Raw genomic sequence first — 19,644 nt, 5'->3', positions numbered from 1 at the left:
GATTCTTCCTGGATCACAAGAAGCTGAAATGTGATCTCAGAGGTTTATAAAATCATGAGGGGTCAAAAAGTAAATAGTTATCTTTTCTCGGGTGATGGGAAACTAGAGGGCATCGATTAAGAGATCAAGAAGGGAGAAGGGAAAGATTTAATAAGAATTTGAGGGCCCTTTTTTCACACAGGTGGTGGGTATATAATGGAACAAGCTGCCAGAGGAAAATGCAGATACAATTGTGACATTTAAAAAAAAAACACAGCCAAGTACATGAATGAGAAAAGTTCAAAGGGATATGGACCAAAAGTGGGGAAATGGGACCAAGATGCATAACTTAAGCCAGAGGCCTATTTCTTTGCTCTCTGAGTTTAAGTCAACTGTTTTTATCCCTCAATTTCTACTATTAATTCCGCAGTTGATCTCTAGTGGTCCCTTACTTATCCTAGCTCCACCCTTCCTGACACATATCCATAAAATCCCTTGCTATTTGTTTTGACATTAATTTCCAATGTATTCCCTCCTTTTTACTTTCTAGCTGCTTGTTCTTGTACAGTCTCAGTTATCTGGTTTACTACCAGCCCTTGCCATTTTGTACATTCTAGTCTTTGATTAATTTTTCCCAATAATTCACTGGTTATAATGAGCAAGTATGTCCTATTATCCCAGGCTAAGGGCATTTAAATGTTACCGCTCATGTATATGGGTCGTTGGTTGGTTCAGACAATGTTTGGTCACCATATAGACAAGGAAAATTGAAACCTATAGGGAACAAAATTGAGATTTTGAACTGATGTGGGGTTTGCATGTAATTCTAGTCTCAGAATTATATAAACAGGCCAGAGAGAAATTAATTTGGACATAGATGTTCCAAGATCCAGAATAATCTATAAAGAAATTTTAAAAAGAGACTTCAGGAAGAGATTAAAATAAGTTGTCCATTTGAAACTTGTGCAAAGTTTCAGGGCATTTGCAGGAGTATAATTTCCATACGAGGAGTGGACCCTTGCATACCATGGCAATTAATTTTTTCACTTTTTCCTGTGTGCATAGAGTACGCAATCAGAGTTGAAAGTAACAGCATGTCAAGGTAAGATGATGGATATTTTAATTTAAATATTGGTTTCAATGGAAAATATTGTTTGAGATGGAATTCAATACACACCATTTTTACAAAAGCCAACAAGAAATGAAGGAAGGGCTCAAGCCCGAAACATTGGTTCTGTATCTATCTTTGCTATATAAAGGACACTGTTTGACCTGCTGAATTTCTCCAGCGTTTGTGTTTTTACTTCATCGATGATGTCCTGCGGACTTTGGTGTTTTATTTCAGGAAATTATATTCAAATTGTTAAATTGATCTAAAAGTATTTTACTTTTCACATTCATTAAGCAGAGTTCTGTTGAACTGGGGGAATAATGCAAAAATTTGTCATTAACTGTTGCTGCTAGCCAATGGTCCTTTTAAAAACCAGATTTGTTTGAAAAATATCAACTTTCTTCAGTTTTACCTCATTTCAATAATGGCATTTTTTTTGACATGCATGAAAAATGAAATACTAAATGTGATTTGTCTGCTCATCAACTTTAGACTTTTGTATGGTAATGTAAATAAAATATTGGAAACACTTTGTAGGTCAAGCAAAATCTTTGGAAAGAGAAACTGCTAGCATTTTAGGTCACCAAAAATTTCTCAAGTTCATGTAACGTGGTTTCCCATGTGCGAGGCCACGCTGACTATCCCCCTAATCTGTCTTTGCCTTTCCAAATGCAAATAAATTTTCCCACTACTGATGCAAGGCTTGCTGCCCCTCTGCAATAAAACCACATTAGCTATCCTCCATTTTTCTTGTACATTCTTTGTGGCTAACAAAAATGCAAAATGATGCACAAGCCAATTAAATCTCCTCTCTTATATTTGCATAACCTTCTGGGATATTGCACGGTGATGCACAAGGGATTTAGTGACCTTAATTCATTTCAAGATGAACGGAGGGGCAGGTAGTGAGGAGGACACAGAGACTTAGATGAGGAGAATGGGGAAAGATATGCCAAATGAAATACATTGCTGGAAAGTGTTTGGTCATGCAATTTGGGAGAAGGAATTAAAGGGCAGACTATCATTTGAATGGGGAGACATTTCAAAATTCTGAGGTGCAAAGGGACTTGGGAGCCCTCATGCAGGAAATTCAAAAGGTGAACTTCCAGGTTGAGTCGGCGGTGAAGAAGTTGGCATTCATATCTAGAGGAATAGGATACAAGAGCCAGGACCTGATGTTGAGGCTCTATAAGGCACTGGTGAAGCCTCACTTGGATTACAGGGTACATTTTTAGGCTCCTTATTTAAAAAAAGGTTGTGCTGGCATTAGAGAACGTTCAGACAAGATGCTCAAGTCTGATTCCTGGAATATAGGGATGGTTTAAACTAGATATGCAGGGGGGACGGGAACTTGAGTGGCAGAACAGATAGTGGAGGGGGAGGAGGAAAAAGATGAGAGAGACAGAAATTAAAGGGTTGAACATGGTGAAAATAATATTCTCAGGTGCATCCATTTCAATGCAAGGAGTATTGTAGGAAAGGCAGACAAGCTTAGAGCATGGATTGATATGTGGAATTGTGACGTTGTGGCCATTAGTGAAACATGGTTGCAGAAGGGGAAAGACTGACAGCTCAACATTCCATGGTTCTGTTGCTTCAGAGGTAATCGAGTAGGAGGGATGAAAGGGGGAGGAATGGCATTGCTCATCAAGGAAAATATCACAATTGTGCTCAGACAGAACGGAAAGCTCGCCTACTGAGGCGATATGGGTGGAACTTAAAATAGGAAAGGCATAAGCACATTAATGGAGTTGTATTACAGATCATCCAATAGTCAGTGAGAATTAGAGCAAATCTGCAGGGAGCTAGAAGACAGCTGCAGGAAACATAAGGTTGTGATAGTAAGTGATTTTAATATTTCCACATCTTCCCATACCGTAGAAGGGCTGGATGGCTTAGAGTTTGTAAAATGTGTTCAGGAAAGTTTTCTCGATCAATATATTAAGGTACTAACTAAAGAGCGTGCAATACTGGATCTCCTATTGGGGAACGAGACAGGGAAGGTGGTGGATATGTGTGTAGGGATGTGCCTTTAGTTTCAAGATCATTATGGTCTGGTCCTTGGGTTGAGATTCGAAACTGGAATAAGGCTAATTCTGAGAAAATGAGAAAAGAATCTAGAAAGCGAAGATTGGGCTAAATTGTTTTCTGGCAAGATGTGCTCTGTAAGTGGAAGGCCTTCAAAAGGTGAAATGTTGAGAGTACAGAGTTTGTATTTTTTTTTTGGTCAGGATTAAAGGCAAAGTTAACAGGCAAAAGGAACCTTGATTTTCAAGGGATTTTGGGGATCTGGTTAAGAGGAGAGGTACAAAGCAAATATAGGCAACAAGGAGATAGTGGATGACTGCCTCTCTGACTGGAGGCCTGTGGATCGTGGTGTGTCTCAAAGATCAGTGCTGGGTCCATTGTTGTTTGTTGTCTATATCAACAATGAAGATGATAATGTGGTAAATTAGATCTGCAAATTTGCAGATGACACTAAGATTAGAAGTGTTGTGGATAGCACAGAGTTATCTGGACCAAATGGAAAAATGGGCTGCAAAATAGCAAGTGTAATTAATGCAGATATGTGTTAGATGTTACATTTTGAAAGGACAAACCAAGGTAGGATTACACAGTAAGTGGTATGTCACTGAGGAGTGTGGTAGGACAGAAGGATTTGGGAATACAGGATCATAATTCCCTGAAAGTGGCATCACAGGTAGATAGGGTTGTAAGGATAGCTTTTGGCATATTTGCCTTCATAAATCAAAATATTGAGTATAGGAGATGGGAGTTTATAAAGTTGGAAAATTTTATGCAGCTTTAATAAAATATTAATAAAATTGAAAGAGTGCAGAGATTTACTCAGATATTGTCAGGACTTGAACAGAGTTACAGGAAAAGGTTAAACAGGTTATGACTTTATTCCCTGGAGATAAGAAGAATGAGGGAAGATTTGAGATATAGAAAATTACGATGGGTATAGACAGATTAATTGGAAGTAGGTTTTTTCCACTGAGGTTAGGTGAGATATAAACCAGGTCATGGATTAAGGGTGAAAGGAAATATTAGGAGGAACTTCTTCACAAAGAGTGGTGGTAGTATGGAATGAGCTATTAGCTGAAGTGGTGAATACAGGCTCAATGTTAACATGCAAGACAAATTTGGCAGGTACATGAAAGGATATGGACTGGGTGCATATCAGTGGGATGGGGCAGAATAATATTGGCAGAGACTAGAAGGATTAAAGGGCCTGTTTGCTGCACTGCATTGTTCTGTGGTTTAAACTGCTTCTATTTTCTGTACCAGTGCTTCCAATCAGTCTTGGATCCATGTGATCTGTGCACACAGTGTCTGTGACATGACTAAGATCGTCTCTATCTTTTGTAAATTCATCAGATTTATCCAATCCTTGATATCTAGAAACACATCATCAAATTTCCCTGCCACTCCGGTGTTTTTTTTTTTAAAAAGAAAAGGTAATTTGTCTTAGTTTATGAGCATCTGACAGAAAAAAAGAAACAAAAGCTACAGATGCTGGAATTTTAGCAAAGAATTGCTGGAGGAACTCAGCAGGTCAGACAGCATCCATGGGTAGAAATGGTCAGTCAGCATTTTAAGGGTGAACAATTTATCAAGATAGATAAGATCTGCACTAATGCAAAGATTTGGTATCAAATCTTTGAGGCTAGTGAAGGACTTTGAAACATTTTAACGATGTACAAGTTTTATAATCACGCAAGTTAAAGTTATAATGCAATTGTGTTTGCTCTGAAGGGGTATCAGGAGAGAATAAACCACTGCCTCCACCTCAATCTTTTAAACGTCTTTTTCAAGTCAATGTGGCCAAGTCCTGCACAAGCATTACTAAAGGTAAAAATTATTTTCTTTTCCCTGATGAAACAGCTACAAAGGAAGTTTTCATATTGGATTTTAGTGCAGAGTTATGAGAAGTTGTTCCCCATTACAATCTTTAAATGTGCTAAATAATAAGAAACCTGTCTCTTGCTGGGTCACATCCTTCATGTACAAATGATTGCAAAGCATTCTACTGGTTAGTGGAGCCCTCACTACCATACCCAATCCTAGCTTTGATAGGGGCTGTATCAAATTTTGTGTAGTTAAATATTCTAGTGAATATTTTGAGAAAACAGCAAAGTCTAATCAGATGACAAATTTATCTCTTACCTTGTATACATTTGTAGCAAACTGCAATCAGAATCTTGGCTGGTTTTTTTTCCCCTTTGAGCATAAAGGCATAGTTTTAAATTCAGAACAAATCTGTCAATAAAGAAATCTAAAAAGGACTGGATACCTAAATTTGGCCATTGATGGTAACCAATATCTTGAACCAAAGGTAAAAAGAAGGAATTACCTAAAATCTCTCTTTTTCTTCTCTTTGGCTTGGCTTCGCGGACGAAGATTTATGGAGGGGGTAAAAAGTCCACGTCAGCTGCAGGCTCGTTTGTGGCTGACCAGTCCGATGCGGGACAGGCAGACACGATTGCAGCGGTTGCAAGGGAAAATTGGTTGGTTGGGGTTGGGTGTTGGGTTTTTCCTCCTTTGCCTTTTGTCAGTGAGGTGGGCTCTGCGGTCTTCTTCAAAGGAGGCTGCTGCCCGCCAAACTGTGAGGCGCCAAGATGCACGGTTTGAGGCGTTATCAGCCCACTGGCGGTGGTCAATGTGGCAGGCACCAAGAGATTTCTTTAGGCAGTCCTTGTACCTTTTCTTTGGTGCACCTCTGTCACGGTGGCCAGTGGAGAGCTCGCCATATAATACGATCTTGGGAAGGCGATGGTCCTCCATTCTGGAGACGTGACCCATCCAGCGCAGCTGGATCTTCAGCAGCGTGGACTCGATGCTGTCGACCTCTGCCATCTCGAGTACCTCGACGTTAGGGGTGTGAGCGCTCCAATGGATGTTGAGGATGGAGCGGAGACAACGCTGGTGGAAGCGTTCTAGGAGCCGTAGGTGGTGCCGGTAGAGGACCCATGATTCGGAGCCGAACAGGAGTGTGGGTATGACAACGGCTCTGTATACGCTTATCTTTGTGAGGTTTTTCAGTTGGTTGTTTTTCCAGACTCTTTTGTGTAGTCTTCCAAAGGCGCTATTTGCCTTGGCGAGTCTGTTGTCTATCTCATTGTCGATCCTTGCATCTGATGAAATGGTGCAGCCGAGATAGGTAAACTGGTTGACCGTTTTGAGTTTTGTGTGCCCGATGGAGATGTGGGGGGGCTGGTAGTCATGGTGGGGAGCTGGCTGATGGAGGACCTCAGTTTTCTTCAGGCTGACTTCCAGGCCAAACATTTTGGCAGTTTCCGCAAAGCAGGACGTCAAGCGCTGAAGAGCTGGCTCTGAATGGGCAACTAAAGCGGCATCATCTGCAAAGAGTAGTTCACGGACAAGTTTCTCTTGTGTCTTGGTGTGAGCTTGCAGGCGCCTCAGATTGAAGAGACTGCCATCCATGCGGTACCGGATGTAAACAGCGTCTTCATTGTTGGGGTCTTTCATGGCTTGGTTCAGCATCATGCTGAAGAAGATTGAAAAGAGGGTTGGTGCGAGAACACAGCCTTGCTTCACGCCATTGTTAATGGAGAAGGGTTCAGAGAGCTCATTGCTGTATCTGACCCGACCTTGTTGGTTTTCGTGCAGTTGGATAATCATGTTGAGGAACTTTGGGGGACATCCGATGCGCTCTAGTATTTGCCAAAGCCCTTTCCTGCTCACGGTGTCGAAGGCTTTGGTGAGGTCAACAAAGGTGATGTAGAGTCCTTTGTTTTGTTCTCTACACTTTTCTTGGAGCTGTCTGAGGGCAAAGACCATGTCAGTGGTTCCTCTGTTAGCGCGAAAGCCACACTGTGATTCTGGGAGAATATTCTCAGCGACACTAGGTATTATTCTATTTAGTAGAATCCTAGCGAAGATTTTGCCTGCAATGGAGAGCAACGTGATTCCCCTGTAGTTTGAGCAGTCTGATTTCTCGCCTTTGTTTTTGTACAGGGTGATGATGGTGGCATCACGAAGATCCTGAGGCAGTTTACCTTGGTCCCAACAAAGCTTGAAAAACTCATGCAGTTTGGCATGCAGAGTTTTGCCGCCAGCCTTCCAGACTTCTGGGGGGATTCCATCCATACCTGCTGCTTTGCCACTTTTCAGTTGTTCGATTGCCTTATATGTCTCATCCAGGGTGGGAACCTCATCCAGCTCTAGCCTTAGGGGCTGTTGAGGGAGCTGGAGCAGGGCGGAATCTTGGACTGAGCGGTTGGTACTGAAAAGAGATTGGAAGTGTTCTGACCATCGGTTGAGGATGGAGATCTTGTCGCTGAGGAGGACTTTGCCGTCTGAGCTGCGCAGCGGGCTTTGGACTTGGGGTGAGGGGCCGTACACAGCCTAATAATAGGACTAATAATAATAATCTATGGAACCCAAAATGTTTCCTGAATTCAAATCAAATTCTCAAAGTATGTCTGACAACAAAATTATGTTAATTTGGAAGCTGAAAAAGGTAAAGGTGCTCCAAGTATCAAAAGAAGAGAATACTTTTTAGTAGATTTAATTTCTAAATTAATCCATCTTAAAGCACCCAGATGTTCCTTATGATGAATCCAAAAAGATAACACATCTAATATTGGCTGCCCAGTAATAAAACCTAAAGATGGGTAAGGCCAATCCCCCATTCTTTTTAATATTTTTAATAAAAACTTTTTTTTAAGATGAGGGTGCTTATCTTTCCATATAAAAGGAAGAGATGAGAGATTCCAGTGAATCAAAAAAGGATTTGGGAACAAAAACCAGTACAGCTTGAAAAATATATAAAAGGTTAGGTAGGATATTCATCTTGATAATATTGATGCATCTAATTAATATAATTGAAAAAGGAAACCATATGTCAAGGACTTCTTGACATGATTCATTAAGGTTAGAAAGTTTTCTTTAAACAAATTATAAAATTTCTTAGTAATGGTGATACTTAGATAGTTACATTGATTTTTAAAAGGAATAGTGGAACTTAAAGACCAGGAAGAGTTCAAAATGAACATCTCACTTTTCTGCAAATTTAATTTATAACCTGAAAATTGACCAAATTAATTTAAAAAAATGATAAAATAGATGGAATCGATTGGTCAGGATTCAATATATACAGCAAAAGATCATCTGCATAAAGAGACACCTCATGAGCATTTCTAGCTCTATGGTTCCTGATATATCAGCCAATTGCCGAAAGGCCACCGCAAACAGTCCTAAAGCCAAATTAAATAATAATGGGCTTAAAGGGCAAACCTGTCTCGTTCCGCAATACATCTTAAAAGGTTTAGATTTAATTGAGTTAGTTAAAATTGAAGCTGTAGGAGATAAATAGATCAATTTAATCCAATTGATAAATTGGAGCCAAAATTATATTTCTCTCACACACTAGTATTCCCATTCCATTTTATCAAAAGCTTTTTTCAGCATCTAAAGAAATAATACATTCAGAGGTTGAAACTGTAGGGGACTAAAGAATATCTAACAAACAACATATTAAATTGTGAATTACATCCCTTAAATCCAGTTTGATCCTCAGAGATGATAATATTTTCTAACCTACAGGCTAAAATATTGGACAATATCTTGGTGTCAATAAAGGCATAGCTTTATGTTCACAATCAGTCAATTCAGATCAAATCTGTAATGATGAATTTTGGGAAGAAACCAATTCATGGTAATAAATAGAAGCACTGTATTTGCATGTAGAGTTTATAGTCATTTATTCAGAATACCTTTGATTTATTTTGTACTGAAATAGAAGCAATAATTATTGACTGGAATCTTCCTGATAATGACAGCATAAATTTCTCCTATTGGAACTGAATCAAAGCATCCTAATAAATGACAGGAAAATATCACAAATTTGACTTTTATGCTCTAGGGAGAATATAGTAGTAAACACCATTTCTTAATCAAGTGAAATTATGTGATGTATACAAGAGCATCTCAGGATTCACACATGAGAATCTTCCCATTCTTTCCTCCATTTTTAATTAACATGACCTGTAACTTTTTCAGGTAAAGATGTTGTTTCTGAATTCTTTATTTAATTGCTTAATGACAACCTAACATTGTTAACTTCTTCTATAAAAGTGGAAACATTGTGTATTCTGTAAAACTATTACTAAATTTGGAAACAAAAACCTTTAAGTTTACATTATCAGTCTTGCATGTTCTCATATAGAGAAATGCACTTCTTTCAATTTCATGTAGCTAGAATTTCTCAATTGTGGTATTAATCAGTAATGTATACGATACACATATGGACCAAGTTCAGCAGAACTTTCTAATTTTCAATTTCATCCCTTTACAAATAAATGATCTGGTTTGGTTTGCTCTGCATTATTTTGTTACCTAATGAGCTTTGTTGCTGTTCCCAATGATTTCTGTAATCCTTGTACCCTTTAGTAGTTTATCCCATTTAGGTTACTTATTGTGAGGTATATAATGTCCTATTTTCCTTACTAAAACGCATCCTATCTGCGTGAAAGTCAGCTATAGACTAACATAAAAGTTCAAACTGTACATACTTGCAGTGATCTTTCCCCTATTCGGCACACGCTGCTTGGTCAATTGATGATGATTTCCAACTGTTCATGTTTTAGTTCAGATTTCCTGCATCTTACTATTGCATAGATCTCCCATCTCGGCAGCTGCAATGAAAAGTCATTAGATACATAATAAGGGGGTTCCATTTGATAAGGTGGAACTGTACATAAGAAAATTCCATTTGATAAGTTCCATTTGATAAGGTGGAACTGTACATAAGAAAGTAAGTTTATTTATGTACTTGTACAAATTCCTTTCACCAAAGCAGAAGAAAAGTCTGCCAGAATTTTTCTCTCAAGCACTGTTTTGGACATTCTCAAGGGGTTTCTTCCTTGTGAGTAACATTATTCTCTAGATTTCTGTAACATCATTATTAATTAAGTGAGATGCTAAGCTTTATGAACCATGAACAGTTCAGAAGAAGGGAGGAATGAATGAATAAAGATTTCTATAAACAAAGGCCATTCCAAAAGAACAGAGATGAAGAGTCATTTAAGAAACCAGGATCCATATATCTGAATGATGTTTAAGAAAATAATTTCCTCCATATTTCCAGATAAAGAACAAAATCTTAAAAAGCAGTTGTTCTCAGAATCCAAGAATGGAGAAGTTGACGGGGAAGAAACTAAAAGACAAGAAAAGACATCGGGAAGGGACCAAAAAATTCTGCTTCCCCCTCCTCGAACAAAATATTTACAACAGCAGACTACAAATCCTGTACCGGTTCCAAGGAAGTTCAATACACTGCAAGATTGCCCAGAAGCTCCTGGCACTGAAAAGTATGCAACATCAGATTCAACATCAATAAAAATACCCAATATTGCAGGAAAGGAGAAGTCCGGGAACTGTCCAACCACTGAAGGTACAGCTCACTGCTTCTTTGTCTATATTTTTGTTTCATTTCACTCTCAGGATATAGGTTTTATTACCAGTCAATATATTCATAATCTAGTCTGTCTGAATTTTCAGTTTAAGCAATATTCCCAAATCCTAGATTTGTTAACCAGCAGAAATAATTTCCCCTTAATTCTATTCTTGTGTGTTCCTGACTATATTTTGCAAACATCAATCATTCCAACATAAAAGATCCTAAGGAAGCTCAACATAGATGTTTCCATTCATGGGAGAGTTGTGAGCAATGGGAGAGACACAGCCACAATAAGGGGCCAGTCATTTAATATTGAGCTCATGGTGCATGCCAAATTATTAGATATCGTTAAGGTGGTGATAGATAAATAACTGAAAGACCAAGGAATTGGCAAAGAAGAGCAGTTCGAGCCAGAGATCAGCAGTGGTCCTACTGAATGGTGGGGCAGACGTGAGGTTAATTAAATCACCTCACAATTTTGGTGTGTTCCACAATCACAGTTTAACACTTGATGTCCAGATGAATCTACATTGTAATCGCTTCAAAGCCAACATGAGCTGTGTTGCCTCAAACTGCTCAGGTTTGGTCCAACAGGCTTTTTGTAGATCGAGCACCACTTCAATAGCCTTACTTTGCTTGGCGTTTTAATAATAGTCCCACCATCACAATTAATTCTTTTTGAACTACTTGACTTTCATTGTTGAGAATGTATTTTACTTTCTTAGGTCTAAACGGTGAGCTGAATTTTGTCCACGCTGAATACTTTTTGCAACTATTCTTGCCCATTTGCTTAATCTGTCAGGAGTTCTTTATAATTTTATTCTTTAATTGGTACTGCTTATAGTGAACTCTGGCTTTGTATTATTGGTCAAATCCACACAGGTAAAATCCATTTAAAAAATCCTGCCTACTATCCCTTCAAATCAACTTCTCAGGTTCATCACACCCCAGCATGTGTTTGAGATCCAGCTGTTCTATTGCAGTTCCCATTGCCCTTTACAATGGAAAATTACCCACATCTGTCTTCTCCACAAAAAAATCAGATGAAATAAATGTCAATGACACATTCATTCACAGGTTTCCTCTCTCAACCCACTACCCCCTGCTCTAATCCTAACAAGCATCAGATTAACTGCTGGAGAAAATTCTCGTTCAGAACTAACTTGTGATCTTTGACTTCACAGATAAAAATGAAATTTACACTGTAGAACTGTTACCTCAAGAGATTTCCGAATGTCCTGGAGAAATGGCCACAGGAAATCTTCATGATCATTGTTGATGGATCCAAGAGTCAAATGCTAAAGAGGTAAAGCTGCAAGAGGAGAAAGCCAGTCTGGTTTATCTACTCGGAACATCTGTGGACCAAAGAAGTTGGAAAAGAAAATAGTTCTCATTTGATAACTGTACCTTTTGATATAATTTGTATGGAATATGGATTTAAGATACACAAGTTGCATTTGCAGATTTGTTTGACCAAGCATCAGATCCTCATAAGTCCAAAGTGCCTAGATTACCACTTGATTTCTTGAAGTATTACCAACGCCAGAATTTGGCCACCTGAATTCAATCCGCATGTTATCAAAAAGCTATGAACTTTGGATGGAAAGGCCAGAGCTTTGGCCTGTATTCCAATTTACTAAGTAGGTGCATTTGAGATCTAGCTGTTTAATTCCATTTCCCATTGCCATTTACCTGACAAGGGACATTTTTCCACATCGATCTTGTCCACAAAAAAATGCAGATGAAATAAATTTCAAGTAACTAGTGCCCCGTTCATTTTCTCTGAAACAAAAATAGCCGAACATTGTTCATCATGTCTATTTTCACCTTTCCACTATCTATAATGCATAAATCAGCAATGCGGGGCAATATCCTCTGTTTCCAATGATACTCCAGAAATCTTACACCATTCCATCAGTCTCCCACTATCTTACAGTACACACCAGCTACAAGAAGCCCTGCAGCCACCTCTGGGTTTTTCCAACAGTATTTCTCAAATTCTCATCCTCTATGATCTAGAAAGACCAAGTAGAAAAGAACATCTTTTCCTCCACCTTCAGCACCATTTTGATTTGGAGATACATTGCCATTCCTTTTTTGTTGGGTCAAAATCTGAAAACCAGAGGGTCCTAGGAACCAATTTTTCTCTGGAACACAACAGTTTGGAAAAGACAATTGAACCTCCACCAAAGAAAATGAGGGGTAGGCTACAAATGCTGGCCACAACCAGCTTCACCCATATTCCATACCAAAATGAAGCCAGAAACACGCTGCTTAATTTCAAGTTGCAGCATTGTATTCAATGATGAAGAAGAAATTCAGGCACAGATGATTGGAGTACTACTGGTGCATCATATGACAACAGTTTATTCTTTGGGTGATTTTTTTAAAAAAAGATGACAGAAGTGGATGGTCATTGAGGATTAATTGGCCATCCACACCTCCACATTTACAAATTGTTTTAACAGTATCACAACGTAACTCAACACAAGCATTCCACATAGAGAAAAGTTAAAAAATATGCTTGATGTGCCTGCCAACTTACTCTTAAATGCAGGAAAAAAGATGTTAGCTTTGTTTGATTACATGCCTGTAAACTACCTTGTAACATCTTGAAATAGTAAAAATGCTTTATATATACACCGGAACATGTTTTGTTGGAGACTGATGTGACACTTTGATTAAAATATGGTGTCAGACAGCTTCAGGCTTTGTTTACATGTTGAATAAATTTTAAAAAAATCAAGATTACATCCTGAAACAATCTTCTTCGTGGATTTGACGGGGTGGATGAAGGGATGGTGCTTCCTATGGGATACAGCAAAAACAAGGGACACAATCTCCAAATAACAGGACTGAAATGACATGAAATTTCTTTATCCAAAACAGTACAGAAGCTTTGAAATTCTGAGTTTTAAATTACAAATATCAGGTAAATTTTTTTGGATTTAAATTAATTGAAGAATATGGGATTAATACAAGGGAGTGGCACAGAACAGATTGGCCATGTTTTTCTGAAAAATACAAAATGATAAGGGTCTGTTAGGGAAGAGATGGTTGAATTCTGCTGCACTTTTAATATTATGACAAAATATGTTTTCAGTTCATTAAAAAAAACATAGAAATGCCAGTCTATAATTTAATCTCAAATAAAAGTTATAATGTCAGGACTGTACTCCATATGGAATAAATATAAAAATAAAACAAATTAAATTAAATTTAAGGAGTGGACTTCCAATGGATTTTAACTTATCCACTGGACTGCTTAGTTGCATTTTCTACCAGACTTTGTGTGGATTTTGCCAAATGAAGATATGATTTAACATTCACTGCATATTTAAATTCCACAATTAAAAAAAAATTCTGTCAGATGGATAACAATTAGCCCTTGCTTAAGAGATGACTTGCATTAATTTTGAACCCCCTCCATGTACCTTATTGAGACAAACATCTACTTTTAAAGTAAAGGACTAGCCACGTTCTAATGCACGAGTCACCCATGATGTCGTTGGTGAAAGGATGAAGAGAGTCTGCAATGTACATGTACTGTCTTTTAGAATACCAGATGCTTAATTTATTCTGGCTGTAAAAATGAGTTATTATACATTAGTTCCACTGGCTTAACTACACAAAGGATCCTGTACAAATCATTCAAGGTAGTGCATTCTCTCGAATAGACTCTCAAAACCTAGCTAGATAGCTTTGAGCAATAAGAACAACTAATAATAGAGACACCTTCCCATCTCACAAAAGGACAACAAAGAATTTAAATCTGTGAGTGATCTGCAATATAACGATTGAATGCATCAAACTGAATCATTTCCCTAAATATTCTAGATAATCATGCATTTAACTTGGATGCAAACTAGTGTTTCATAACTAGAGGGAAATTTATCAAACTGAGAATGAACCATAATTCTTCATAAAACGGATATAATCAATCTAAGTAATTCTGACTCCAGTAAATAAAGGCATTCTGTCAGATAGATAAAAATTAGACCATGCTTAACAGAGTTAATTGTACCAATTTTTAAGCCCCTCCCTGTACCTTATTGATTCAAACATCTACTTTAAAGGAATGGATTGGCAAGGTACTAATGCTCAAGTTCCTCCATGATCTCGCTCTGGATTGTACATCAATCGGCTTTTGCACAGGAGACAACTGGAAGAATTAAAAGCACTCACAGCATCTCCTCCACTCATCTGTTTCACCCCCATTATACCTCAATTAATAACAGTATGTCATTATAAACTGAAATCACTATTTCAAAGGCTTAATCCACCGATAATGAATTAACCAATTGTCTGGTTAAACATACATTATCCAGCTTGAATGTTAAAAGATTACAGCAAATATAAATAGTGCCTAACAATTGATTACTACCTTTAATTTAAATTCCACTCTTCAAATCCTCATTTTATTTTAAATGTGGCTGTGATGGTACCAAAATTCCTGATCGTCGCCATTTGTCTGCAAAATTCACAAAAACCTCAGGATTTCTCTGCATGCCATTTGAAAGCTGCTTAAATTGGTTTGTGTTTTTCAAAGGACGTCTGAGAGTTTAAAGGTGCAAAATTGTAAAGTAATACCCACTGGCAAAAATAATCATTTGTAGGGCCATGAGGAAAAAGCAAGAAAACAAACTGATAAAATTGCTCTAATAGGAGCTGGCACAGTTTCAATGGGCTGAATGGCACACCACCATGCTGTAACAACTCCATGCTTCTATTTAAAAGTAAATCACTAAATTCTGTAGACACCGTGGTTGAAGTAAAAACAGAAAATGCTGGAGAAGCTCACTGGGTCAAACAGTGTTCTTTACGTAGCAAAGGCAAAAGATACATAACCAACGTTTCAGGCTTGATCCCTTCATCAAAGTATGAGAAAATGCTGGCAAGCTTCCGAACAAAAGAGTGGAGGGGGTGGGTGGACGGGGGGAGGGGTGGGGGTGGCAAGGTAGGAGATAATGAGTGGAGAAAGAAAGGAGGAGACAACAGCAATGAGGGGGAGGGGGGATGGCAGGCTGTGTGGATGAAAGAACTGGAAGGACAAGGAAAAGGGGGAGGGAAAGAAAAGGCAAGCAGGTTTAATTGAAAACAGTAAAGTCAATGACTGCAGGGTGCCCAGACAGAAAATAAGGTGGTGTTCCTCCAACCTGCGGATGGTTAGGGTGGGATAGTACATAAGGCTATGGACAGACATGTGAGCGTGAGAGTGTGACCCAGATTTGAAATGGTTGGCCACTGGGAGGTTGGTGTGAGTGCAAACGGAGTGGAGAGGATGAGAGAAGCGATCTCCCAGTCTGTAACTGGTCTCTCCAATGTAGAGGATGCCACAAAGGGTGCACCAGATGCAGTAAATAAGCTCTCTGAATGTACAAGTGAAGTTTGCTTCATGTGAAAGGGTCCCTGCACTGTGGTGAGGGAGATGGTGTGGGCACAGATGTTGCATCTCCTGCGGGCACAGGGGAAGGTGTCGGGGGAGCAGTGAGTGGGGAGGGATGAGTGCACGAGGGAATTGCAGAGGGAGCGGTCCCTGCAGAAGATCAAGAGGGAAGGAGAGGGAAAAATGTGCCTGGTGGTGGGATCCTATATTAAATGCCAGAAATTCCAGCAGATAATGTGTTGGATGCAGAGTGGTAAGTAAGGATGTAAGGATGAGGGGGATTCTATTTTTGTTGCATCTGGGGGCCAGGGCAGATAAGCGGGAAATGGCGGAGATGTGGGTGAGGGCTGAGTTGAAGCCACGTTTATGGAAGAAGGCAGACATTTCAGAAGCTCTGGACTAGAAGACATCATGTTGGGAACAGGAGAAATTGAGAGAAGGGGATGGACTCCTTGCAGGGGCCAAGGTGTTGAGGAAGTGTAATTAAGGTAGTTGTGGGAGTTGGAGGGTTTGTAGTATAGGTCAGTGGAAAGCTTGTCTCCCGAGATAGAGACAGAGAGATCCAGGAAGGGGAAAGCATTATCAGAGATGGAGTTTGAGTTTGGGGTAGAAGTTGGACACAAAGTGGATGAAGTTAACAAGCTCATTGTAGGTGCATGGCGAAGGATGATTTGGGGTGGGGGGGCCTTGCCTGTGAAGGCTTGCAACATGGATTGCTCCATAAAGCCTACAAACAGACAGGCGCAGCAGGGACCCATGGCTACTCCTTTGAATTAAAGGAAGTGGGATGAGTTGAAGAAGTAATTTAGAGCGAGGACAAGTTCTGCCAGGCAGAGGAGGGTGGTGGTAAAGGTTGGCTGGTCGGGTCTTTGGCCCAGGAGGAAGCTTGGAGGATAGAGGTATAAAGGGATTGTTCATACATTGTGAAGATGGATGACCAATCCCTTTATGCCTCTATGCTTCCATTTACATGTGCTGAGGATACATGATCCTGTGATATTTGGCTGTATGTAATGCTTTTACCATCCTCTGCAATACATTTCTTTAATACATTTTCCATTTTATGAATCCTGCAAGCTTTTCATCTTGCAGGAAACTGAAAGCATAGCCCCAGTCAAATTAACTAAAGATCTGTTGCTGTATCGAAACTTTCAACTAAAGAAGACTATTAAACCAGAAATTATAATTAAGTCAGGAATTAATTTCATTTTTGCATTTCTTAAGTTCCAAACTACACCTACTATCCAAGCAATTCATTAATCTTGCATGTGGACACAAAATAAGGAAACTACTTGTGAATGGCAGTTCCATTTCAGATAGCCCAAAACGTTGACATGTAAAGGCAGAGAAACTCCACCAAACCTTTCTGAACGTGCAGAGACGGTCTCCGAGCTGCATATTCCAACCCCTCTCCGAAAGGGATAATCTTCTCAGCACAGCCCTCTGCCGATCAATCTGAATGTGCAGCTGTGCTAAGCGGCTGTTTAGGTGCGTGCTGATGATGCTGTCAGCCCATGACCCATCTCTCCACTCACCCCTCTCCCTCCAAGTCAGGGCGGCGGGGAGCCCTCGGGGCAGTGGGACAGTAGGGACAGCAGGAACAGTCAGCGGGGACTGGCTGGTCAGTGGGAGCTATCAGGAGGCAGCCGGTGCGGGCTGAAACAGCCACACCTAGCAACTCTCTGCGGCTCAAAACGTCGCAGAGCAATGACTGTTTTCCCTACACATAATCCCCCATACAGCTGGAACTGTTCTGGGAACCATAGAGCGGTTTCAGATGCTTGGGGGTATACAGGTAGGGAAGATGACCATTGCTCTGCCGCATATTGATGACGGGTGGTGCTGTAGTACTAGTCGTCCCCCACCTCCGTCGGATCCGGAGGGTGCTACGAGGTGCCTCTGGATATGAATGGGACACTGCAGCAGCCTTTTAGGACTGCTGTCTGAAAGGTAAGTCCCCATTTTTCTATCTGCTCCGTAGCTGGTCTCAAGGTGAAGGCCCAACATGAAATGGTTATTACATTCTTTCCTTACTGTACATAGTCAATTGAAATATCTTCTGAATACCAGAAACCCGTAAAACTTGCTATTGATCGACAAATGCCTCCAGGCAATAGATGTGGATTTGTTTTACCTACAGATTCTCTATTAATAAAATAAATGCATTTTTCATGGCCTTATTTAAATAATAGCTCAATTGTTAGTTTGAAATTCCCATGTCTGCCAGTACTATTGACAGCTCAGTGCCATCTAATGGGCAAATTCATGTCAGAGGTTGGTGAGAATTTTAATATACCGATGAGCTATATAAAAAATACAGCTCATTAGTATATTAAAATTCTTACCAACCTCTGACATGAATTCGCCCATTAGATGGCACTGAGCTGTCAATAGCACTGAAACAGACCCTCCACCCACAAAATTTATACCAACTATCAAACATCCATTAATTTAAACATTTTTTCTTCTCACATTTCCATAAAAACAAGGATTAACAAATGTATCTTTCTGGTACATCAATTAATAACAATTTTTAAAAAATTTCACCTATAATATTGACTAAAAAAATTGGGTTTTTCCTCTTTTGCCAGTGAGGTGGGCTCTGCGGTCTTCTTCAAAGGAGGTTGCTGCCCGCCGAACTGTGAGGCGCCAAGATGCACAGTTGGAGGTGAGATCAGCCCACTGGCGGTGGTCAATGTGGCAGGCACCAAGAGATTTCTTTAAGCAGCCCTTGTACCTCTTCTTTGGTGCACCTCTGTCTCGGTGGCCAGTGGAGAGCTTGCCATATAACACGATCTTGCGAAAGCGATGGTCCTCCATTCTGGAGATGTGACCCACCCAGCGCAGTTGGGTCTTCAGCAGCGTGGATTTGAAGCTTGCGGACTCTGCCAGCTCGAGTACTTCGAGGTTGGTGATGAAGTCACTCCAATGAATGTTGAGGATGGAGCGGAGAGAGCGCTGATGAAAGCGTTCTAGGAGCCATAGGTGATGCCGGTAGAGGACCCATGATTCGGAGCCGAACAGGAGCGTGGGTATGACAACGGCTCTGTACACGCCGATCTTTGTGTGTTTCTTCAGGTGGTTGTTTTTCCAGACTCTTATGTAGTCTTCCAAAGGCGCTATTTGCCTTGGCGAGTCTGTTGTCTATCTCTTTGTTGATCCTTGCATCAGATGAAATGGTGCAGCTGAGGTAGGTAAACTGGTTGACCGTTTTGAGTTCTGTGTACCCGATGGAGATGTGGGTTAGGGTTAGGGTTAGGGTTAGGGTAGTCATGGTGGGGAGCTGGCTGATGGAGGACCTCAGTTTTCTTCAGGCTGACTTCCAGGCCAAACATTTTGGCAGTTTCCGCAAAACAGGACATCATGCGCTGGAGAGCTGGCTCTGAATGGGCAACTAAAGCGGCATCATCTGCAAAGAGTAGTTCACGGACAAGTTGCTCTTGTGTCTTGGTGTGAGCTTGCAGGCGCCTCAGATTGAAGAGACTGCTATCGTGCGGTACCGGATGTAAACAGCGTCTTCATTGTTGAGGTCTTTCACGGCTTGTTTCAGCATCATGCTGAAGAAGATAGTAAAGAGGGTTGGTGCGAGGACACAGCCTTGCTTCACGCCATTGTCAATGGAGAAAGGTTCGAAGAGCTCATTGCTGTATCTGACCCGACCTTGTTGGTTTTCGTGCAGTTGGATAACCATGTTGAGGAACTTGGGGGGGCAACTTAATTTTACTAAATCAACATAATCTG

The 19,644-nt window shown here is 40.1% G+C and overlaps 1 protein-coding gene across 2 annotated transcripts in view; it reads left to right on the top strand.

Moving 5' to 3' along the window:
* Positions 1–13,263, top strand: part of carmil2 (capping protein regulator and myosin 1 linker 2) — a 140,475-nt gene extending 127,212 nt beyond the window's left edge. For both annotated transcript variants that reach the window (XM_069901500.1, XM_069901501.1), the window contains 4 exons: positions 1,045–1,081; positions 4,850–4,945; positions 10,206–10,511; positions 11,702–13,263. In XM_069901500.1, coding sequence (XP_069757601.1) covers positions 1,045–1,081; positions 4,850–4,945; positions 10,206–10,511; positions 11,702–11,796 — 534 coding nt within the window. In that variant the 3' untranslated portion in view covers positions 11,797–13,263. The remainder of the gene's footprint in view (positions 1–1,044; positions 1,082–4,849; positions 4,946–10,205; positions 10,512–11,701) is intronic.
* Positions 13,264–19,644: the final 6,381 nt, after the last annotated feature.

The sequence above is a fragment of the Narcine bancroftii genome, chromosome 10 (assembly GCF_036971445.1).
Source record: "Narcine bancroftii isolate sNarBan1 chromosome 10, sNarBan1.hap1, whole genome shotgun sequence".
Taxonomy (NCBI): Eukaryota; Metazoa; Chordata; class Chondrichthyes; order Torpediniformes; family Narcinidae; genus Narcine; species Narcine bancroftii.
The sequence above is the reverse complement of the archived record's forward strand: the minus strand, read 5'-3'. Positions and strand labels throughout refer to the sequence as shown.